The sequence below is a fragment of the Centroberyx gerrardi genome, chromosome 14, assembly GCF_048128805.1.
Source record: "Centroberyx gerrardi isolate f3 chromosome 14, fCenGer3.hap1.cur.20231027, whole genome shotgun sequence".
Taxonomy (NCBI): domain Eukaryota; kingdom Metazoa; phylum Chordata; class Actinopteri; order Beryciformes; family Berycidae; genus Centroberyx; species Centroberyx gerrardi.
Window position 1 is genome coordinate 21,648,178 of NC_136010.1, and position 19,382 is coordinate 21,667,559.

The 19,382-nt window shown below is 43.4% G+C and overlaps 1 protein-coding gene across 2 annotated transcripts; it reads left to right on the forward strand.

The window, feature by feature from the left end:
- Window positions 1-592: 592 nt before the first annotated feature.
- On the forward strand, window positions 593-17,475 carry mical1 (microtubule associated monooxygenase, calponin and LIM domain containing 1). 2 transcript variants are annotated; one of them, XM_071915469.2, is made up of 25 exons: window positions 593-733; window positions 1,380-1,434; window positions 3,824-4,135; window positions 4,432-4,639; window positions 4,771-4,878; window positions 5,070-5,165; window positions 5,350-5,505; window positions 6,264-6,364; window positions 6,654-6,911; window positions 7,191-7,306; window positions 8,476-8,602; window positions 9,135-9,216; window positions 9,324-9,471; window positions 9,815-10,005; window positions 11,154-11,260; window positions 11,507-11,569; window positions 11,778-12,015; window positions 12,498-12,568; window positions 12,905-13,739; window positions 13,855-13,970; window positions 14,062-14,175; window positions 14,414-14,507; window positions 14,932-15,025; window positions 15,417-15,490; window positions 16,091-17,475. In XM_071915469.2, exons 3-25 carry the CDS (start codon window positions 3,878-3,880, stop codon window positions 16,288-16,290), a joined length of 3,855 nt encoding a protein of 1,284 aa, XP_071771570.2. In that variant the 5' UTR covers window positions 593-733; window positions 1,380-1,434; window positions 3,824-3,877; the 3' UTR covers window positions 16,291-17,475. The 2 variants fall into 2 exon arrangements, with proteins under 2 accessions (XP_071771570.2, XP_071771571.2); XM_071915470.2 differs by having other exon boundaries at window positions 3,850-4,135.
- Window positions 17,476-19,382: the final 1,907 nt, after the last annotated feature.

Sequence of the window (19,382 nt, forward strand, 5' to 3'; positions counted from 1 at the left end):
ATTTTTTGAGGATTAGGCTATTGTATTTTGACACCAAATCCCAATATGCAAAGAAAGTCATTTTAAACATTTATAAACAATAATAACTCAAGCACCTGCAAAGTGGGCATCCATAACATCGCCTACTGTCATGTAGTGGCAGGTAAACCCACAAGTAGAATACTAATCTAAGTTGTATGAAGATAGGGTAAAATAAAATTAAAATGAAAAATATAAATGTTTTTTTTATTTATATTGGGGGCTATGATGATCACCGACTGGAGTTGATAGTTTACCCATTTTTTATTCCCCACTACATCACTGCTGTTCAGCTGATGTGTTCAGGAGCCTCGGTGTATTCAGGTGACCATCGACATGAAGATGATTCGTGCTTCCTTACTGTATGACCGTTGCACGCTGTGACGTGATTTGCGACGCCACTAGGCTGCCCCACACCGCGATCCCCCTGTCATATTTTAGTCACAATTTCCTCCTCCGGTAAACTTCATCATCGCCAACCTGGGCGTCACGTGAGTCGCGGTGATGGTGCGCTGTCTGTGCATTTTACACAACATTTACCAGAAACTCCCGGAAGAGGCTCCACTTGTATTCAGGCGGTTTGAACGTGGTTGGCTGGGCGCAGGTGAGGCTGCAGCTCATTCCCAGTCCGTAAACAAAGAACTAAACAAAACACGGACACGACACGTACGGTTCAATTTCACGGACACCCGCTCTCGGCACGACTTCAACACTGGTAATGTAACCTTAGGACGGACTTCATGATGTGTCACAGCCCGTAGTTCACTTTTAAGAAGATATTGTGTATCAAGTCTGCGTTTACACTGTACACAGGCAGCCACTTTTTGTGTTTTAAAGTTTGTGGTTGTAAAGGTTGTGCTGCTGCCTGCTGACGAGAATGAATTCCCTCTATTAACCAAGAATATCCTCTCTGGACGATACATTAATGATGAAATGAATCGCTCATTTGTTGGTGTTAGTGTCATAAAGCTCTAAGCTACATTTCTGTATCCAAATTCTGTATCAAATTTCATAGCATTGGAGTGTGTTTATAATGTATCTACTAGCACTTGCTACCATTATCCTGTTATGTTGTGACTGCAACCTGGTTTGGCACAGCTGGTCACATTCAGTGCCACTTTTTCCTGTTGGGTTCATTCATCAACTTCCTATCATTGTAAGCTTTTACATTTGAGTCTATGTTTTAATGGGGAAATATAAGCTGTCAATGTCTGCTGCAGTGTGATAAGTTCAGGAAATTACACCTCTGTCTCTCCCCTCATCTCTCTCTCTCTCTCTCTCTCTCTCTCTCTCCCTCTCTCTCTCTCTCTCTCTCTCTCTGTCCTTAACTTTTCCTCTCTCTGCTCTCCAAAACCTGGCAGGCCCGAGGTCAGCATGTGATCCGACATCCTGATACACACAACATTGCCAGACAAGGTAGGTCAATCCAATCCAGTCTGCCGCCTCTGAGGGAAATCAGGTCAATTCACCTTTTAAAGAGTTAATCCCTGGTTGCTTCCCTCCACCTCGGGACAGGACTCATCCCGTCCACAGGATTCCTGCTAAGACCTGTTAAATTATGGTGGTTCTTTCTTGGAATTGCTTAACACCAGTCAGATGATGATGACTGGCTGTGTTTGTGTGTATGGGCGCATGTATTTGTGTCTACCTTTGTCATAGATATATCACTCACATTCAGCATGACTTTCCGTCTAAACTAAATTTAACAAAGTCACAGGAGGTAATATTAGCCACGTGAAACTGCTTTTATGCTTATTTTTACCTCTGTCTTCTTTCAAGCTCGTTAGAATAGAAAAAGGGTTGCACAGAATATAAATGCAGTATCTTGCTGAGAATTAGATGGAGATGTCAAGAACGCTGATCATCAGATTTATTTTTAGTTTGACAGTTTGTCTTCGCAGGCCACTGCACACTTGCCAAACATTGGCTCCAATTTGCAGCCTGCTAGGAGACTTTCACCATTGCACAATCTTGATAAAAATTACTCATTTCAGGGCGAAGGTAAATCTAGCATGCACTCTACAGATGAGGGTGTTTGCTGCTCTACTAGTGTTATACTAGTGGCCACAGTACTGTTAATAAATAGGGATGACACATGTTAAACAGTACAAACTTGGATTTTAATGATTTTTGCAAGAGGTTAGCACATGTCTGCAGAATAGGATCCAATGTATTTTGATGCTTCTTTGGAGTTGAACTGAAAGACAAGACTTATGTTGGGTCAAAGCTTTGTTGAAACTGCTCTGTCAGATCAATGTGTGACATTGAGTCAGAGCAGTTTCACTTTTATTATAGGTGTGAATGCTGTAGGGAAGCGTTAGTCAGTTGTTTGGAGGATTGGGACAGTATGAACTGCAGAGTGAAAGGCAGCAATGTGATAGACAGAAAGAGAGTAGAGCTTTTTAGCTTCTTGTCATATTTGTAGCGAGCTTAAAAAAAAGCATGTCTTCAGGATGTTCTTTTGCAGTGAATAGCGCAAGAGAATGAATGGTAAATGATGGATCGGACAAAAAAAACCTTTTACTCTGAACAGCAGCCTGACTGGAGCCTTTTCTTTCAGGCCTCACACACACTCTCTCTCTCTCACACACACACACACACACACACACACACACACATCTTCAATGCTGCAGTGGTTTGTGATTTCTCTAATTATAGGGTCTGTGTCTCAGGTGCTCAGGGCAGAGGATGCAGAATTAGCAGCAGCAGGGAGTTGCTGTGTGTGTGTGTGTGCGTGTGTGTGAGAAAATGTTGTCATCAGGAAGTGATGCATGAACATTAGTTACAGGAAATGTCGCCAACCACAGCAAAACTGCTTGACACATGCTGTGTGCATAGTGCTGCAGTGTGCATGGCAAAGTTAGTCCCATCATTTGGTGTTACTGCTAGAAAAGTGGCAAAATTTGCAAGATGCAATGGTGTACTTGCTGTGGAAGTTGTGCATTTATAGTTGAGATGAAGCTTGAATGAAACACAGTGTTGTTGGGTATAACATTGGCAGTAGAAATGTATAGCACTGTTTTTTTGACAATGAACAACAATATTTTTTTGCCAGTACATCCACATTAGCATGTTGCCTAAGGTGCCACTATCTCAGTTTGCAACCTTTGTTTCTTGAAAATGACCACACCCATAGCAAATGTTGACAGATGGATTGCTAGTTGTTGAGCACTGTATACTGAATATGGATAATAAAGATAGATTTATTGCAGTATTCTAATAAAATGTGGCCAGCTGCTTTTTTTCTTTTTAGATCTATCTTTTAACAATACCATTACCGTAGTAGATGATTTTTTTGTTCATCCAATGAAGAGGTGATACAAAACAGCCTCTATTATAACTGGTGAGGTTCATACCATTCCAAACCTGTTCATGCAACCAGTTTCATCCTATGTGTTTTAGCCATATGTTTAACTTTGATGTTTCCATTACACACTGTACTCTCCTGTTTACTGCCTGCTGAAACTAATGACAGGCACAAGTCCTGAGGCACAGTATGACGTCAGCTCTGTGGGAGTTGCTCAGTGTGAAGCGGCCATAAAGAGAACAGAGCCACAGAAACCACATTACACTGAGGAAGTTAGTGGTGACTCAGCCAACCAGGTCACAAGGAAGTCTTAGACGTTTAAAGATCCATGCTGTAAATATGAGGGGGGGAGGGGGGCATGAGGAGGAATTTCCCTTCGTCCCAATAGGTTGTCAGACTTTTGGACCGCCCCTATATAAATGTAAACTACAAGGGTATTTCCCCCCGGCCCAGTGGTTTCCAGTTTCTAAAACATTGTCATATCCTCCTCTTTCACAGTTAACTACCAAAACTTGTGGCCAAAGGAACAGGCCCAACTCTTCATCCTCCACTATGGCGAGCCAGGACTCTGCCAGCCCTTCCCATGCTGTGTTTGACCTCTTTGTCCAAGCCCCGAGCTGTAAGGATGTGCAGCGCCACTTCGCTGAGCTCTGCAGGCAGCTGGAACTCGACCCCAAGGACTTCAGGAGCTTCTACACCAAGCTGAAGGAGAGACTCAACTACTGGAAGGCCAAAGCCCTGTGGGTGAAGCTGGACAAGAGGGCATCCCACCCAGATTACCAGCAAGGAAAAGTCTGTGCCAAAAACAAGGTATTGGCAACCAATGATCCAAAAAAATAGAATACTTTTGCAATGACATTTCACAACTAGTACTTAAAATGTGTTGTTTTCTTTGTTATATGGAGATAAATGGCTTTTGACTTTTGATTCCTGTCATTTTGGTGTTCCACGATGGTCTAAATGCGGTTTCAGAGGCTTTTCCCACCCTGACAAGATTAAAATTCCAAACCCATATCGGTCAAACCCTAATTACCATACTATATAGTAATTAATTTTCAACATGTTACATGCTGGCTGTTAACTAAATTCCTCTCCCTCTCCCTCAGTGTCTTGTGTTGGGTGCTGGGCCATGTGGGCTGAGGACGGCCATTGAACTGTCCCTGCTGGGGGCTCAGGTGGTGGTGGTGGAGAAGAGAGAGAGCTTCTCTAGGAACAACGTCCTCCACCTGTGGCCCTACACCATCTATGACCTCCGCGGGCTCGGCGCCAAGAAGTTCTACGGCAAATTCTGCACCGGAGCTCTGGATCACATCAGTGCGTGATTAGTGACATTAGTGCATTACGGAGCCAGTTTTGAAGCGCTCCCATTAACGTTCTGTTTGCGTGACATATCTTGCATCTTGTTTGTGTCACTTATCCAATGAAATATACATGTGTGTTTCCAGGCATCCGTCAGCTGCAGTTGATCCTATTGAAAGTGTCACTTCTCCTTGGGGTGGAGGTGCACACCGGAGTGTCGTTCCAGGCCTTGATCGAACCCTCGGGAGACAAAGGTGCTTCCCTTTTCCAACCAGCCGTCACTATTCCCACTAGTTTTGCTCAGTATTTCAATTTAAAACATCAATTGGTTTATCTTTAGTGTGAACCGACAGTGTTTACGAGCCAGCAATATGCAAAGCAGTAAAGTTATTATGAGGTTGGATAAGGCCCAGGCTTTATAAAAGTTTGATCTGTTTCTTGTCAGGTTGGATGGCCAAGCTGCACCCCGAGTCTCATCCTGCTGCTGCCTTCCAGTTTGATGTCTTTATCTCTGCTGGAGGAGGCAGGTTTGTCCCTGAAGGTGAGATACACACACACACACACAAATAATTTCTGTCCACATCAACGCAATACATGGGGATACATAAAGATGCAATTGCAAATTTTGCAAGATCTGAACGCAAACTTCCCTCCATATCCATATTCAAAGATGTGTCACCTTTCATCACCATGAGTTCCTCTTTTCTTCTTTCCCACACTCTCAGGCTTCAAGCATAAGGAACTGAGGGGCAAGCTGGCCATCGGCATCACAGCCAACTTCGTCAACAGACGCACGGCTGCGGAGGCCCAGGTAGCAGAGATCAGCGGCGTGGCCCGCATCTACAACCAGAAGTTCTTCCAGGACCTGCTCACTGAGACCGGTAGGATTCCACATGATACCTACAGTCCAGAGCAACTGGATCAGATGGGAGATAAGGTCTTGATTTGCAGTGAAACGGCTGCATAGTCTATTTCAGTATAGTCTGTTAAAAATTGAAGGGGGAGAAGAGGAAATCGGTTGCATCAGACCAACTCGCGCTCGCACTAAGTGAGAACATAAATTATGAAGTAAAGTCACTGAACCATAACATTTTTAATAAGAGCATGGATGTTCTTGTTTTGCTTTTATTGTACCACTGTTGAACCTCGTTGAACGCAACCTTCAGGGCATGAAATGAACGTTCACACTTTCAGGCCCGGTACAATGACAAGTGTGAAAAGAGCTGCAAAGCTGTTAATCTTTGTTCCAATCCTCCATCAATTTCCTGTGACAACATTAACGGTGGTGAAATCCAATCTTCCTCTCTGTTCTACTTTGCAACTACTTCCTCTTACTTTCAAACAAGATATGTATTCATATCGCATTGCATCAATTTGAACCCTCTTTTTTCTTCCCTATGTAAGTCCCCATCTAGTCTCTCCTCTGTTCCATTATGTCCCCCACCTTCCAGGAAAACCAATAGAAAAGCACAAGCAGACAAGCTAACAAGGAGAAAAAAACACATTCAAAGAAGATGCATCAAGTACAAAAACATTATTTTCTTTTTACTTACTGACTCCCTCCCTGAGTGTCCCACACTCCCACGCTGATCTCTCTTCCTATATGCCCACCATGCTCTCTCTCCATTTTCCATTCCAGGTATTGATTTGGAGAATATTGTCTACTATAAAGACGACACCCACTACTTTGTCATGACTGCCAAGAAGAAGAGCCTGCTGAAGAAGGGGGTCATTAAACAGGTGAGGATAACACATCCATTATGAAGAAAAAGTGTGATTTTCATTGGCAGCAGCTACATCCCTGGCCAGCAAATAAAGAACAGACTGGATGGATGAGAGAAGCGCTCCAGTGTTCAGAGAGAAATTGTCACATCATGTAGAGCCTCTCAATCATTCCTCTCCTCTGCACCTTGGCCCCTAAGCTAATGGGGTATACTAAGTACAAGTCGTGTCACCAAGCATCAGAAAAGGTGCCATGAGTCATCAGATAAGTGTCACGACAAGCCCTCCACTCCCTCTGTCTTTACAGGACTGTAGCGATGCAGAGGAGCTGCTTGCTCCGGCTAACGTGGACCACGACGCTTTGCGTCACTATGCCTACGACGCCGCCCACTTCTCCACAGGCTGCCAGCTGCCCGACCTTGAGTTTGCTCAGAACCACGCGGGCCAGCCGGACGTGGCCATGTTCGACTTCACCTGCATGCACCGCGCCGAGAACGCCTCGCTGGTGAAGGAGAGGAAGGGCAAGAAACTATTGCTGGGCCTCGTCGGAGACTGTCTGGTGGAGGTAGGGGGCAACACTTTGAGTATACCTTTCAGTGATCTGGTGCACTTTCCCCCTCGTTCACGCATTCTCTGCACAAAGAGGATCCCTCTTTGTTTGGAAATCTGATAAGCTCCTGTTTAAAGTTTGCAAGAAAAGTTTGGCAGCTATCTTTTTCCACCTCAGATGTTTTATTCAGTGAAATACGTCTCAGAATGGTATCCAATCAGTGTAAACTTACCATAACTTGTGATGTTGTTTTAATTTGCTTCTATTTGTGTTCTTATGCTGTTTTGTCTGCAGCCTTTCTGGCCTCTGGGGACAGGTATAGCCCGTGGGTTCCTAGCTGCTTTTGACACAGCGTGGATGGTGAGGAACTGGGGCAAGGGGGTCCCACATCTCAAGGTCCTGGCCGAACGGTGAGTCGGCTTCATACAACAATACAATAGAGACAATCCATTTTATATTATGACGAGAAATCGAGCGTTATTATGGAAACCACACTACAGTTGATTGTACAGCTCCTTCCTGTTTCTTCACCATCTGCCATATTCTTCACCACTGAAACTGCTTGATGATTCAAACAAACAGTGCACTTTACAAAAAAGTGAAAGTGTTTCCTTCAAATTCCCAGAAATAGGGAAGTGAGTACAGTGAGCACCATAGGTATCTGGACAGTAATAATGTTGCTTGTTTTTGACTCCATACTCTTAATACTTTGGGTGTACAATGACACAATTACTATGAGGCAGGGTTCCCACAGATTTGAGAAAAATAAAATAAGGTCATAAAAGTTTTTGAAAATGAATGTCCTTGAAAGATTTTTTTGTAATTATTCTTTTTTTTTAATAATTAAAATATAGCAAATTTGTGCTAATATGCCTCTGGACTGTTCTAGAAGTAACACTTCACATCCTGAGGAAAACCCTATGATAGTGCAGTTTGATGATTTCATCATGATGTCTTGACTTGACAAGATAATGAGTAAAAAATTAGACCTCTAGTGTCGATGTCATTTCTTACCCCAAAACATGCCAATTTTGAGCTCGTGAATTTCACCAAACAAGACCTTAAACGTTATTGAAAACTCCTTGAATTTAATGTCTAGTGTGGGAACTCTGTTGAGGTTAAAGTGCAGACTGTCATCTTATTTAGGGTATTGTTGGCCATAACAGAAAAAAGGTTAATGGACTGTGGTCCTTTTTAAAGGGTACCAAAACTATGTGACAGGTTGACAATCTATTAGTTAGTCATTTTAGTATGGAGTCAAAAATTTGTATTGTGTAATGACCTCTAAAAGTAAGTGTACAACCCATTAACATTATCAGACTATTACTATATGCACTGTATCTCCATGTTTATTGATCTAGGGCTGTGCTTGGCTCTAAATTACTCTGAGGCAAAATGGAGTCTGTGGTTGGCTAAAAGAGTATAAGTAAACAACAGTCTAATCAGCCTTAAATTATAATGCTCCTGCTACAGTGCTAAGGACAGACATGAATAACGTCTATGGTTGCTTCTCCCTACCAATTTGCCCACTAATCTCAATTGCCTCAATAAAATGTTTCCCTTCTTAATGAATTCACAGAGAAAGTGTCTACCAGCTCTTGTCCCAGACCACCCCAGAAAACACCAGCAAAAACTACACTGTTTACAGTATTGACCCCTCGACACGGTACCAGAATGTCAACCTCTCCTCCATAAAGACCAACCAGGTCAGGACTGTTTTTATCCTTTATTTACTCAACTGAGATTTGAATCAGAGTCACTATAATTGCCAGAAACGTCATTGAAAGATGCAGATCACAATCTACTAGACATAGTCTCATAAAAGCGAGGCAATGTTAACAAAATTGTTATTGTATTCTGTTTATATATTAACTAAGAAAATATATATTTCTCTCAGTACAGCGTAAAACCCAGTTCCATCATTGTTCCACAGCTGTTTCCTTCAATATTTTGTGTAGTATATATTTGTTGTCAGGAAACTGCTAATTGTAATGAGTTGTGGGCCAGGACAGTGGGTTTGATTTCCACACAGGGAGACAGTCTATTGATTATTGGGCTTTGGAGGGTTTACACAAAAAAACCTGTATTGATTGCACTGCATTAAACCAGACCTTTTTGTATTTGATTTACAACGCCTGCTGTATTCTTATGTGGTTAACTGTGTGAGTTAAGTTCTGGTTAAGGATAACTTTTCTCTATAGTCTCTGGATGTATTGATCTATGTGTCTCTTCATTTAGGTGCAGCACCTCTATGATGTTGATGATTATAAATCCAATCCCAGCAAGACACAGAAGAACAGGTGGCCTCACATGCGCCAAGGTCTGTTCATACTAAACAGATGAAAGTTATCTGGTTATTATTACTGTGAAACCGCAAAAAAGGTCGCAGGGCATCGTCTAAGGAATGGTCCATGTTTTCCTTCACAGATTCAGGTGGCGGTTATGATGAGTTGTTGAAGTGGTGTCAGAAGAACACCGCGGGTTACGAGAAAGTGAATGTAAAAGATCTGACCCAGTCCTGGAGGTCCGGGCTGGCTCTCTGCGCTCTGATCCACCACTTCAGACCTCAGCTCATGTGAGTCGGTCCCTTGGCCTCTGCTTAGCTTGACTTTCATCTACTGAGAACAACACCACTAATGAGGTGCTGTAGGCTGATATATGATGAGGCAGCAAAAGCAAGTTTAATAGTGTTCTTTTGACCCAATTCTTGAAAGCAATTTAGTTCAGATGTTTACATTTTACTCATTGTACTTAAAGAAAATCTATGGGCGACCAAGCAGTCAAAGTGCAAAAACTGCTGAACAATTGCATTACTGCACATCACTTCATACACTAGTAATACTGTAACTGATAACGCTTGCTGTGAAAAGCCCTCCCATTCTGTGTTGTGATTCCCTGCTTTCTTTATGCCACCACAGTGACATGTCCTCCCTGGATGAGTCCAATGCTGTTCACAACAACCAACTGGCCTTCAGCATCCTGGAGAGGGAGCTTGGCATCTCACCCATCATGTCTGCCAGTGACATGGCCAACAGTGGTCAGATAGACAAGTTGTCCATGGTCCTCTACCTCACCCAGGTCCAAAACGCCTTTGCCGTGCCAACCAAAGGTAAACTTATGGGTAGTGTGTTATTGTGCATCAACCAAGATGACAGATTGTAACTGGATTTTCAGCCAAATCTTTTACCTGGTGTATCCCAGGCTAAAAGTGAAATGCCAAATGTCACTTTGCCATGGTTAGGGTTTTCATTTTTAAATGTAATAATAATGATGTTGTTTTTAATGATATTCATGATCTGATATATTTATGAGGATAGTCTTTTAGAGACGGCGATATAATCTTACATAACTCGGTTGCTTAGACACTGCACGGCATTAGCATCACCTATTTCTAAAAGGGTCAGGTGCGTTTGTCCTCCCACTGAAATGTGTTCGGTGTTGAGAAGCGATCACATTGGCGCTGTCCCTTTAAGAGCCTGTTACCCAGAATTCCCTTGGTTTGAGTGGCTAGTGCTGTGCTCAAAGCCAGCCCCTATTGGTGCTGCTGCTCTCCTGCACTAAGCCAAGCAGCAGACAGAGCAAACAGTCACGGTGAGGACCAGGCTTATCAGGGTCTGGTGGGACTAGCCTCTCCTAAAGGGATCTACTATTTCTGCACTGAAGGAGGATTTGCTCCTGGCTGTTTTTTCCGGAGGTATTTCTGTAGGCTTGCAGATCTTCTGTGGCATGGTGAGTTTTTGCAGTGTAGATGTGAGTCCAGCATTTGGAGGTACTACATACGCTGAAGTGGGTGTGACATGCGCTCTCCTCGCCTGTGATGCTGTGCTGCTCTGCTGTGCTCAGGATCCGCTGACTGATGCGCAGGCAGGAGGGAGCTGTCAATCTCCTGTAACCTTATCTGAATGGTGAAAGAGTGGGAGTGGTGGTAAGATCTGGAGCTCAAGAGTTTGCATGGGGATTGACAAGTTAGATTCAATTGCAGCTGCTGTGAAGCTACTGTAAATACAAAATGTTAAGGTTTCTGGTGGCAGGGTACACAACCAAAAATGATACACAGGGTACAAAATCAGAATATTTAACACCTAGGCATCCTGTTTTGTGTGTATGCAGCACTGCAGGGAGACTCCTGTGCCATTGTGTTAGTTGACATGTGTAGTGGTAATAGAAGGAAACTGAATTGTGTGTGTGTGTGTGTGTGTGTCTGTGTGTCTGTGTGTGTTTGTCTGCCTGCCTGTCTTTTTTTTCTGTGGGCGACAGAGCCTGTAGGCCTCCTGGCATCGCCTAAGTCCCTGTCTTTCTCCCGGACACAGTCAGCTGTCTTCTTCCTCAACAAGTTGAAGCATAACTCTCTGCAGAGACGCAAGGTGAGCCCACCGTGACTGGAGTCCACTGTTTACACAGCACAGGGAAATGCATGATAAGGATATTTTCAAACACATTGGCTTGTTGGCTGGAGTTGGGATTAGCCTCTCTTTCCCCAAGTTCATGTTTAGGCTTTCAGTCTGTGTATCACATGACACTGGAGAACATAAAATCTCTCTTTGTCTTTATAAATATTCTTTACGTAATCAACACAAGCAGGTCACATGGCAGTTTGTTTGTATTTACAGGAGAAGTTGGCAACCGAGAGACGAGCAAAAGAAGGAGAGATGAGGATGGGAGATGAGGACACTGTGAGTTCTGTTCTGACTAATCCACTTAATTCTACTTTGGAAGTTTTAAGTACTAACTCTTCATTAGTAAATTACTTCAGGAAATTTCCTGAAACCCGAAATACAAATCTGAACTATTATGGGAAATAAACATATTCTATTACCAAATGCCAGACAAAATTGCCAATTACTGCTAAACATATCCTGCCTTTCTCTCCTTTCCCCTCAGCCGGTAGCGCCCCCTGTGGCTCCTGAGCTGAGCCCCACATCTGCTCCCAAGGCCGACCCTGATCCTGATGTGAGCTTATTGATGGGGAACAGTGAGGAGTGTTACTTCTGTGGACAGAGGGTCTATGTGCTGGAGCGCATCAGCACTGAGGGCAAGTTCTTCCATCGGAGCTGCTTCACCTGCCATCAGTGTGGCATCACCCTCAGACTGGGAGGATACACCTTCGACCAGACTACAGGTGAGGACCATCTGTGCCACTCTCTAGTAGGGAGATTGTCATATGTCTATAGTAACTTATGGGAGATGAACACCCATTCAAAATATAAATGTCACAATTCTCTGTCCGTGTTTGTGTAACTTCTGTTAGCTTTTTATCTTTTGTTGTTTAGCAGTTTGATGTTTGCTACTATAGAAAGCCTAGGCAGAAGTATTCTATGCTGCATTGTTGAGGAGCATAGAGTACTTCTACCTGTATGTCTGTCTTCAACAGCTGTTGTACCTGTGGTGTAATGTATTCTCAGAAAGCCAGGGCACGGTTTCCCTGGGATAAATAGAGCAGCACTTGATTTATTTATTAGTGTCATTAATAATTTGCGGTGAGACCCCTTTTTAAGGGTTTTGTAGTTTAGACAGAAAAAAATAAATCACTGAAGGAAAAAGACAATTCACTTGTCTCCGACTTTCAACTCGTTTATTGTTTTCTGTGTGATGTTCCCCCAGGGAGGTTCTACTGTGAGCTGCACTCTGAGGATCTGGAGCTGGAGAACGGGACTGAAATATCCTGCTGTAAGGTGGGTCACTGAGCAGATGTAAACCGTTCTGGTACCTGCTGCTGATGACTCAAGGCTCCGTGTCGGTTGACAGTCGAATACTTGTGTTCATAATGCAGTGTTACACAATCTTCTGTTTCATGATATATCATCCTTCTGGTGCCTGGTCCAATGTCGTCAGCCTGCGAGGTTGACTCGCCCACGGCAATTAAGCACAACTACTGAGAATGTTAGATTCACTGTGTATGTGTTCTGTAGACCAATTCATTTCAAACAGGGATATGTGCTCTAATTCTATGTCTTTTTACATAAGAATTGTCGAAAAGAGGTTTCTTACATGACATTTATTCTGTTTAGGATAGCGAAAGAAATCACAAAGGGACAGATGACGAGAACGGGCTTTCCAGTGATGATCATACACCGTCTCCCTCAGATGAGGAGTATGAGCACTCTCTGGACTGTGGTCCCTCTAGACACACACAGCCACATCAGCCTGAGGGCAAAGAAGACCACCATAGACTTGAATCCAAAGAAGAGTCCCACGAGTCACAGCCATCGAAACCACTCACAGATCCTCCATCTAAAAGTGAGGTAGCAGCACCCGCTGAAGAAGAGACTGGGGAAGTTCCTCCCTTAGTCCCCCAGCCTGTCCCAAAGCCCCGCTTCTCCCGGCAGACCACACCCAGCCCTCAGCCCTCTCCTCCGACCGCCAAACCTCGCACCATCCACCTTTCTAACCTCTCACCTCCTGAGAAGCGTACATCTCCAGCCCCTACGCCGGCGGGTGGGACCCCCAGGGCAGCACCAGACTCCCGTCCTAAGCAGTCGCTGCGGAAGCTTCAGCTGACCGCTGAGGAGAAAAGCCAGCTGGTCAATCTTCAGAGCTTCAGCCTAGACTCGGACTCGGAGACCCCCGGCGGATCCTCCTCCTGCTCCTCTTCCTCAGCCACAGCGGGGGGTCCGAGCCCCCCTAAACCAGCAGGCCTGGACGGGCAGGAAGAGGAAGGCTACTGGAGCGGGAGTACCGCAGGACACGTCCGGGAGAAGAGGAACCGGCGCTGCTTCAGGAGGAAAGAGGAGCCGGGCGGGCAGACCAAGGTCCGATCCAAGTTTTCACCCTGGAACCTCTCTTCCCCGAGGCTCAGCAGAGACCACCGGCTCAGCGTCCTCAATAACCATCCAGGGAGAGTTGGTAAGGCCCCACCTCCTCTTTTATCTTGACCACAAGTTACATGGAAACTTTGTTATGGTGTTGGGTATATTTTAACACTTTTTTACAACATCTTGTTTTGCCCGTTTTACCACAGAAACAACATTCAGGCACGGTCACAGCAATTCAGAGGATGGTGTTGATGGAGACGACGATGATGACGACGACGATGAGATGTTTGGAAGAGACGACGTTGATTTATTTGATGAGAAAGTAAGGAGCGGAGTGGAGCCGATGTGTTTTGTTTTTTTACATAATAGTGTACTACTATTATTAGTACACAATAAAGACGCTTTGCTTCTAGTTTCAGTCGGTGCCCTCTAACCCTGTTGAGGCTGAGAAGTTGGAGCTGATGAAGATGAGGACGCTGGAGCGGAGAGCCAAGATGAGCGAATTACAGCGCTTCCGTAAAGCTCAGGTCAGCCTCCTTTTCTCAGTGCTGCAAAGCTCATCCAGGCCTTGTCTCTCAGTCGCTTCTCTAATTTCACCCAAAGCTGACTATGAATATAGGTGCTGTTCTAAGATCAGTCACCAAAGTTACCTGTTAGCCCTGTCTTCTGCTCTCAGATTAGATGCTGGATTTAATGCTGGATTTTTTTTTTGTCAAATGTTTTGCTCCAGTAACTTACTTCCTCATGCTTGTTTCTGTTTCACAGTCCATCCAGAGGAGACTGGAGGAGATTGAGGTGACGTTCAAGGAGCTGGAGGACAACGGTGTGGTGCTGGAGCGAGCTCTCAGAGGGGAAGCTGGTAAGATCCCAGTGGTCATGATGATTTAAGTTCTTAATACTTGAAGTTACATCATCTGAACAAACAATTTAATGGGCGTAATGACTTTGCAAAAATGCTAAATGCATGTTTGTATAATATTAAAAATGAAAAATCTAGCATTTTGTAAGTCAGTTTAATACAGGGGGAACAGACCACCCTCCAGAAATCCCAGAGACACTTTACTGTTTTAGCTTGAGGGCTCCCAATTTCTCCTAAGATACACACACACACACACAAATGTTGTATCACACTCAGCACACACATCTCACTTCCCACCACTGTATCTGGAGAGTTGCCATCCCCTGAACACCACCCCTGTCTCTCTCTCTCTCTTTTACTTCACACACAAACACACAAAATACACACACAGACACCCAAACACTCTGTGCTTGTCCTCCCCCAGGCAGTGGAGGTTCTCCTGACATGATAGAGCACTGGATCCAGCTGGTCCACCAGAAGAACGCTTTGGTTTCTGAGGAGTCAGACCTCATGGTGGCGTAAGTGTACACCTTTTGTGGACTCACACACACACACACAAACAGAGAGACACACAGTGCATGGCTGTGTAGGCAGATTGGGAATACAACACAGTTTTTGTGCAGAGTGGAAATGACATAGCAGCCAGCAGGCCCAGAACAGCAGACCTCCCACTCATAACACTGTGGTTACTGTTTCCTTTCACCATGGTAGCAACTGATCCTCTTTATACTCAGACTCTTACATTTGTCATATTGCCTTGTGATGACCTGCAGCTACAACAGGATGGATTTTTTTTTTGGATTGCTCTTTCACAGACTGACTTAATATCTTATCAATGAGGTGCTTAAGAAGTTTCCTGGAGGTTGGTTTATGCTGCCGTGATTCAGCTGTTTTTCTGAAACCTCTCAGGTCTCGACAGCTGGAGCTTGAAGACAAGCAGAGCATGCTGGAGTTGGAGCTCAGGAAACACATGGAACTGAGTGGTGTGTACACTGATTCCTTGTGTGTGTGTGTGTGTGTGTGTGTGTGTGTGTGTATGCATATATGTGCATACTTACTGTTGGGGATTCTTGCCTGGAAATCTGGAAGGTACAGAACCAAAGAGCAAGCATCTGACAACTGTGTTTTAGGAGGTTTATTGATTTTGATGCATCAAGAGAGAACAACCCAACTTGCAAATAAACATCAGCCTTGTTTGCCTGACCAAGGCCAGCCAGCCTATTACTGTATGTACCCTCTTCTTATGAGAACATCAGTTGCTTTGGTTTTCTCTATCTGTCATGGGTGCCGTCCCATCCTGCATACAGTCGATGCATTCCTGCTGCAAGACTAGAGGTACAGTACAGAGGCATATAAATCAAATGGCCGTTGCCCTGCACCCATGTCTGATTTCCTGAGATTGTTAATTCTTTATAACCCCTCCAGTTATCTAAAAGATTTAGGCCACCTCCTAAAGGTGAGGTGGGAGAGAGTTGGCTTAGATGGTAAAACTTTCCAACACTTACATGTGTGTTTGCACATCTGTGTTGGATTTGTGGGTAAGTGTTGGTAATTTCATTTTCAATTTTATGTGTGTCTCACAGACTCAGACAAGTCAGCAGAGCAGCAAGCGGAGGAGGATAGGGTCCTTCAGCAGATGATCGAGGTGGTGGACATGAGGGATTCTCTGGTGTCGTTTCTGGAGGAGAAGAGGCTGAAGGAGATGAGCGAGGAGCAAGAAGCCTTCTCCATCATGGAGGCTAAACGGCACTCCAAGGCAGGAGCTCAGGTTCACTGGTCATAAGGTTTTCACACACAGACACATACATGAACCCGCATGTAGATACTGCACTCACGTCTACCGTATGTGAGACTCGCTGCTTTCAGACGTGGAACGTAAAACTTAACTTTTGCAAAGCCAAAGATGACACAGCATCGTTGCGGAGGGCATCCCACCACATGCGGTCCCTGACAGCGTTGGAGAAAGCGCTTTCAGGCTTAAGAGCCAGTGGCTGAACGAGCATCAGTTGCAATCCGCCCCCTAGAGGGAGACATAAGCCTGGAGATCTGAGTCTTTGAGTTGATGCGTCCAAGAACTCTCCGGCTAAGCCCTGCCTGCCATGATGGTGGGGTTCCAGCTACAGCCCACATATGGAAACGGACCCCTGCTGTGTGCTGCACCACCAAACACACAACAGCTAATCATTACCCAGCCAGAAACTTGGCCTGGTTTAGTAACATGTGACTCAAGTGCAAAGCCAAGGCATTAAAACTACGGCTGTGAAACCTGCAGAAGCTGGCTCTGGAGCCTCAGAGTCCTCGGTTGAAAACATAGGGATGGATGGTGTTTTTGAAAACAGTTTGACCTTCATGTTGATTTTACTTGTGTCACCATGAATAAGTGCGACTGTGCAGAAAAAAAAAATGTACATATCACAATTCTATGTTTGGTATTTGTATACTAAAGTTCTAGAAATGAGTTGGTGGTAAAAACAAAAATATATAACACAGGTGATTAAAATATATAAGATTAGCTAAATTCAATTATTAGTATTCATGATTTATTTTGTATTATTATCCGTTCTATCGTCATCATAGCACTTCATGCTGTTCACCATGTGCTTTTTGGATTGCATGTTTGATAGTTGATCTCAGGGGTTGACCGTTCAGTCCTCTAGGATTACTGTTAGGTTTTTCACTGATGGCCTTCAGCGGTGGGCTGCTGTTTAGGTGGGTGTGTTACAGGAACACAGGGGGTGTCGAGGTGAATGAAAAACACACTGAAGGGACGGGTTAATCTAGTATAAAAGCCATCATCTATCATCTGCAGATTTGCCTCCATGTGTTGGCAAAATAGCCAGGTTTGAGATAAAAAGACCAGTTTGTTGTTAGTGAGAACAAGCCTTATATATTCTTTGTTCTAATGCTGCCATTTTGTCCCACCTGGACAGCACGTCACAGTATATCAAATAAACATCATGCACTTTGATATTTTTTATTTTTTGACATGGAAATACATTAAGGTCTTCATTGCAGTAACGAATGCTTGACTTTGCATTTTCTTTTCAGATCTACTATATATATCTGCTTTTGTATTTCAAAGCAGTTGTGACAAATGCGTCTCCAATGTGGCTTTTGTATGTCATTTGTCATACTGCCATAACCTTGGGCCATGTTATTATGTAATGGTATAATTTCCCCTGCTATTCTAATTACTAACCTCTAGGGTGCATACTTATCCCTCTAAATTGTGCAGTCAGGTTGGTCAGACTTCATAAGAGGTTTTGCATTGGAAAAACTCCAATAAGCATCACTGGCCCAATGTTTCAACATTGGATCTGCATATTAATCTGTATGCATAGGAATTAATGATCAAATGATTCAAAAAGCACTGGAAATCTACCATCTTTAGTATATACTGTTCAAAATGGGTTCGAGGATTTGCATGCTACAGTATAAATTTTCATTTTGTCCCACTGGAGGTATTGGCATAGTAAATGACCTTGAAGAATCAAATACTGCTTAATATTGTAATAGCTATAGCATCATTTTAAAACAATGAAACATTCTGTGTTTCAACAAGATGACTGGCACATACAAGACGCCATGTGACTGTTCAGCTCAATTAGACCAACCACATGGAGAGCGCGCATGACGTCAGCTGCTTATTCAGTCAGTTCTGTCCAGCTGGCTGTAGCTGAGCAAAAGAGATCAATGACAGCAGAGTGATGTCAGAGAACAAAGACATGAAGAGTTACAGTCACATGTACACCATTTGGAGGGAAATGCTTACATAATGATTGATAGCACACAATTAGATTACTTTAACTATTAAAGTAAAGACTATTTAAGATCCTTTTTAAAAGGGAGTAACTTAAATCCTTTTACAGACTGGGTCCTGAAAACATTGCAGATGTTTAATGATGGCCATCAGTTAATAACTTTTCTAAATTTGCAATTGTTTTGGAAAATAACCATTCAAATGCAAAACAGGGTTGTCTGTGGGGGCACCAACAAAGCAGCCAAATAGAAAACAAGTGTCTGCTTATTGTTTTAACCTTTCACAGAAATTGCCTCATTTTGCAAATGCATGTTTGTTGACTAACTGTAAATATTTATCAGACCTTATGATCTTATGGAGGAAGCTTGTGGAGGCTGAGTGCTATTTCTGGGTATTCCAAAATGAAGTAAAAAGGCGAGTAATTTGATGATTGTAGCAGAACTGCCCACCTGCTTCTGAATATGTTGGTTGTATAATACCTAGCTTTCACAAAGGAAAAGATAAAAAAAAAAGTTAGCCAATCTTTTTGGTCCAACGATTAATTGCTTTATATAACATCACTTTGCTTCAAATACCACACATGGGTCACTAATTTCATGCAAGCACTAACTTTCAGGTTATGTTAGCAATGAACAATTTTGGGCATCAATTATGTAATAACATTATGTAATAACATTTTATTTATACTTGAATCACTGGTTTTCACTTCAATTTCATTCAGTGGATTTGAAGTCGGATTACCTTTTCTGGATAATGTTTGCAGTCCAAAATTTGTAGATTTGATGTGCATAAATGTCTGCTGTGGCTCTTCCTCTTCTCTGTCTCATGCGGGAGCGGCTCACGTTGCTTTAAACACTTTTCAGTCACCAACCAGGTTACATAAGGAATTAAAGTTTAGCTGCATGATCTCTTTAAGTTAATCCCACTGGCCATTGATTTGGTCACCTCATTGCTCTTGAGAGCATGAGGTGGTGTTAATTGATTTTTTTTTCCTGTGAGGAGATTGGACAGCTCTGTGTTACATCACTTTAAGGCCATAATTGAAACTGGACTCTTGGATAACTCCAAAGCCAGGATTTTAAAAGTCCAAATTGCCCCTGTTGTTTCTTTTGTGA

Bases quoted from the DNA above. Each gene is read 5' to 3' on its own strand.
- mical1 (XM_071915469.2), top strand. From the start codon at position 3,878: ATGGCGAGCCAGGACTCTGCCAGCCCTTCCCATGCTGTGTTTGACCTC. The intron at 10,006-11,153 runs GTAAACTTATGG...TGTGGGCGACAG, and splicing joins CTTTGCCGTGCCAACCAAAG to AGCCTGTAGGCCTCCTGGCA. The intron at 14,508-14,931 runs GTAAGATCCCAG...GTCCTCCCCCAG, and splicing joins AGCTCTCAGAGGGGAAGCTG to GCAGTGGAGGTTCTCCTGAC.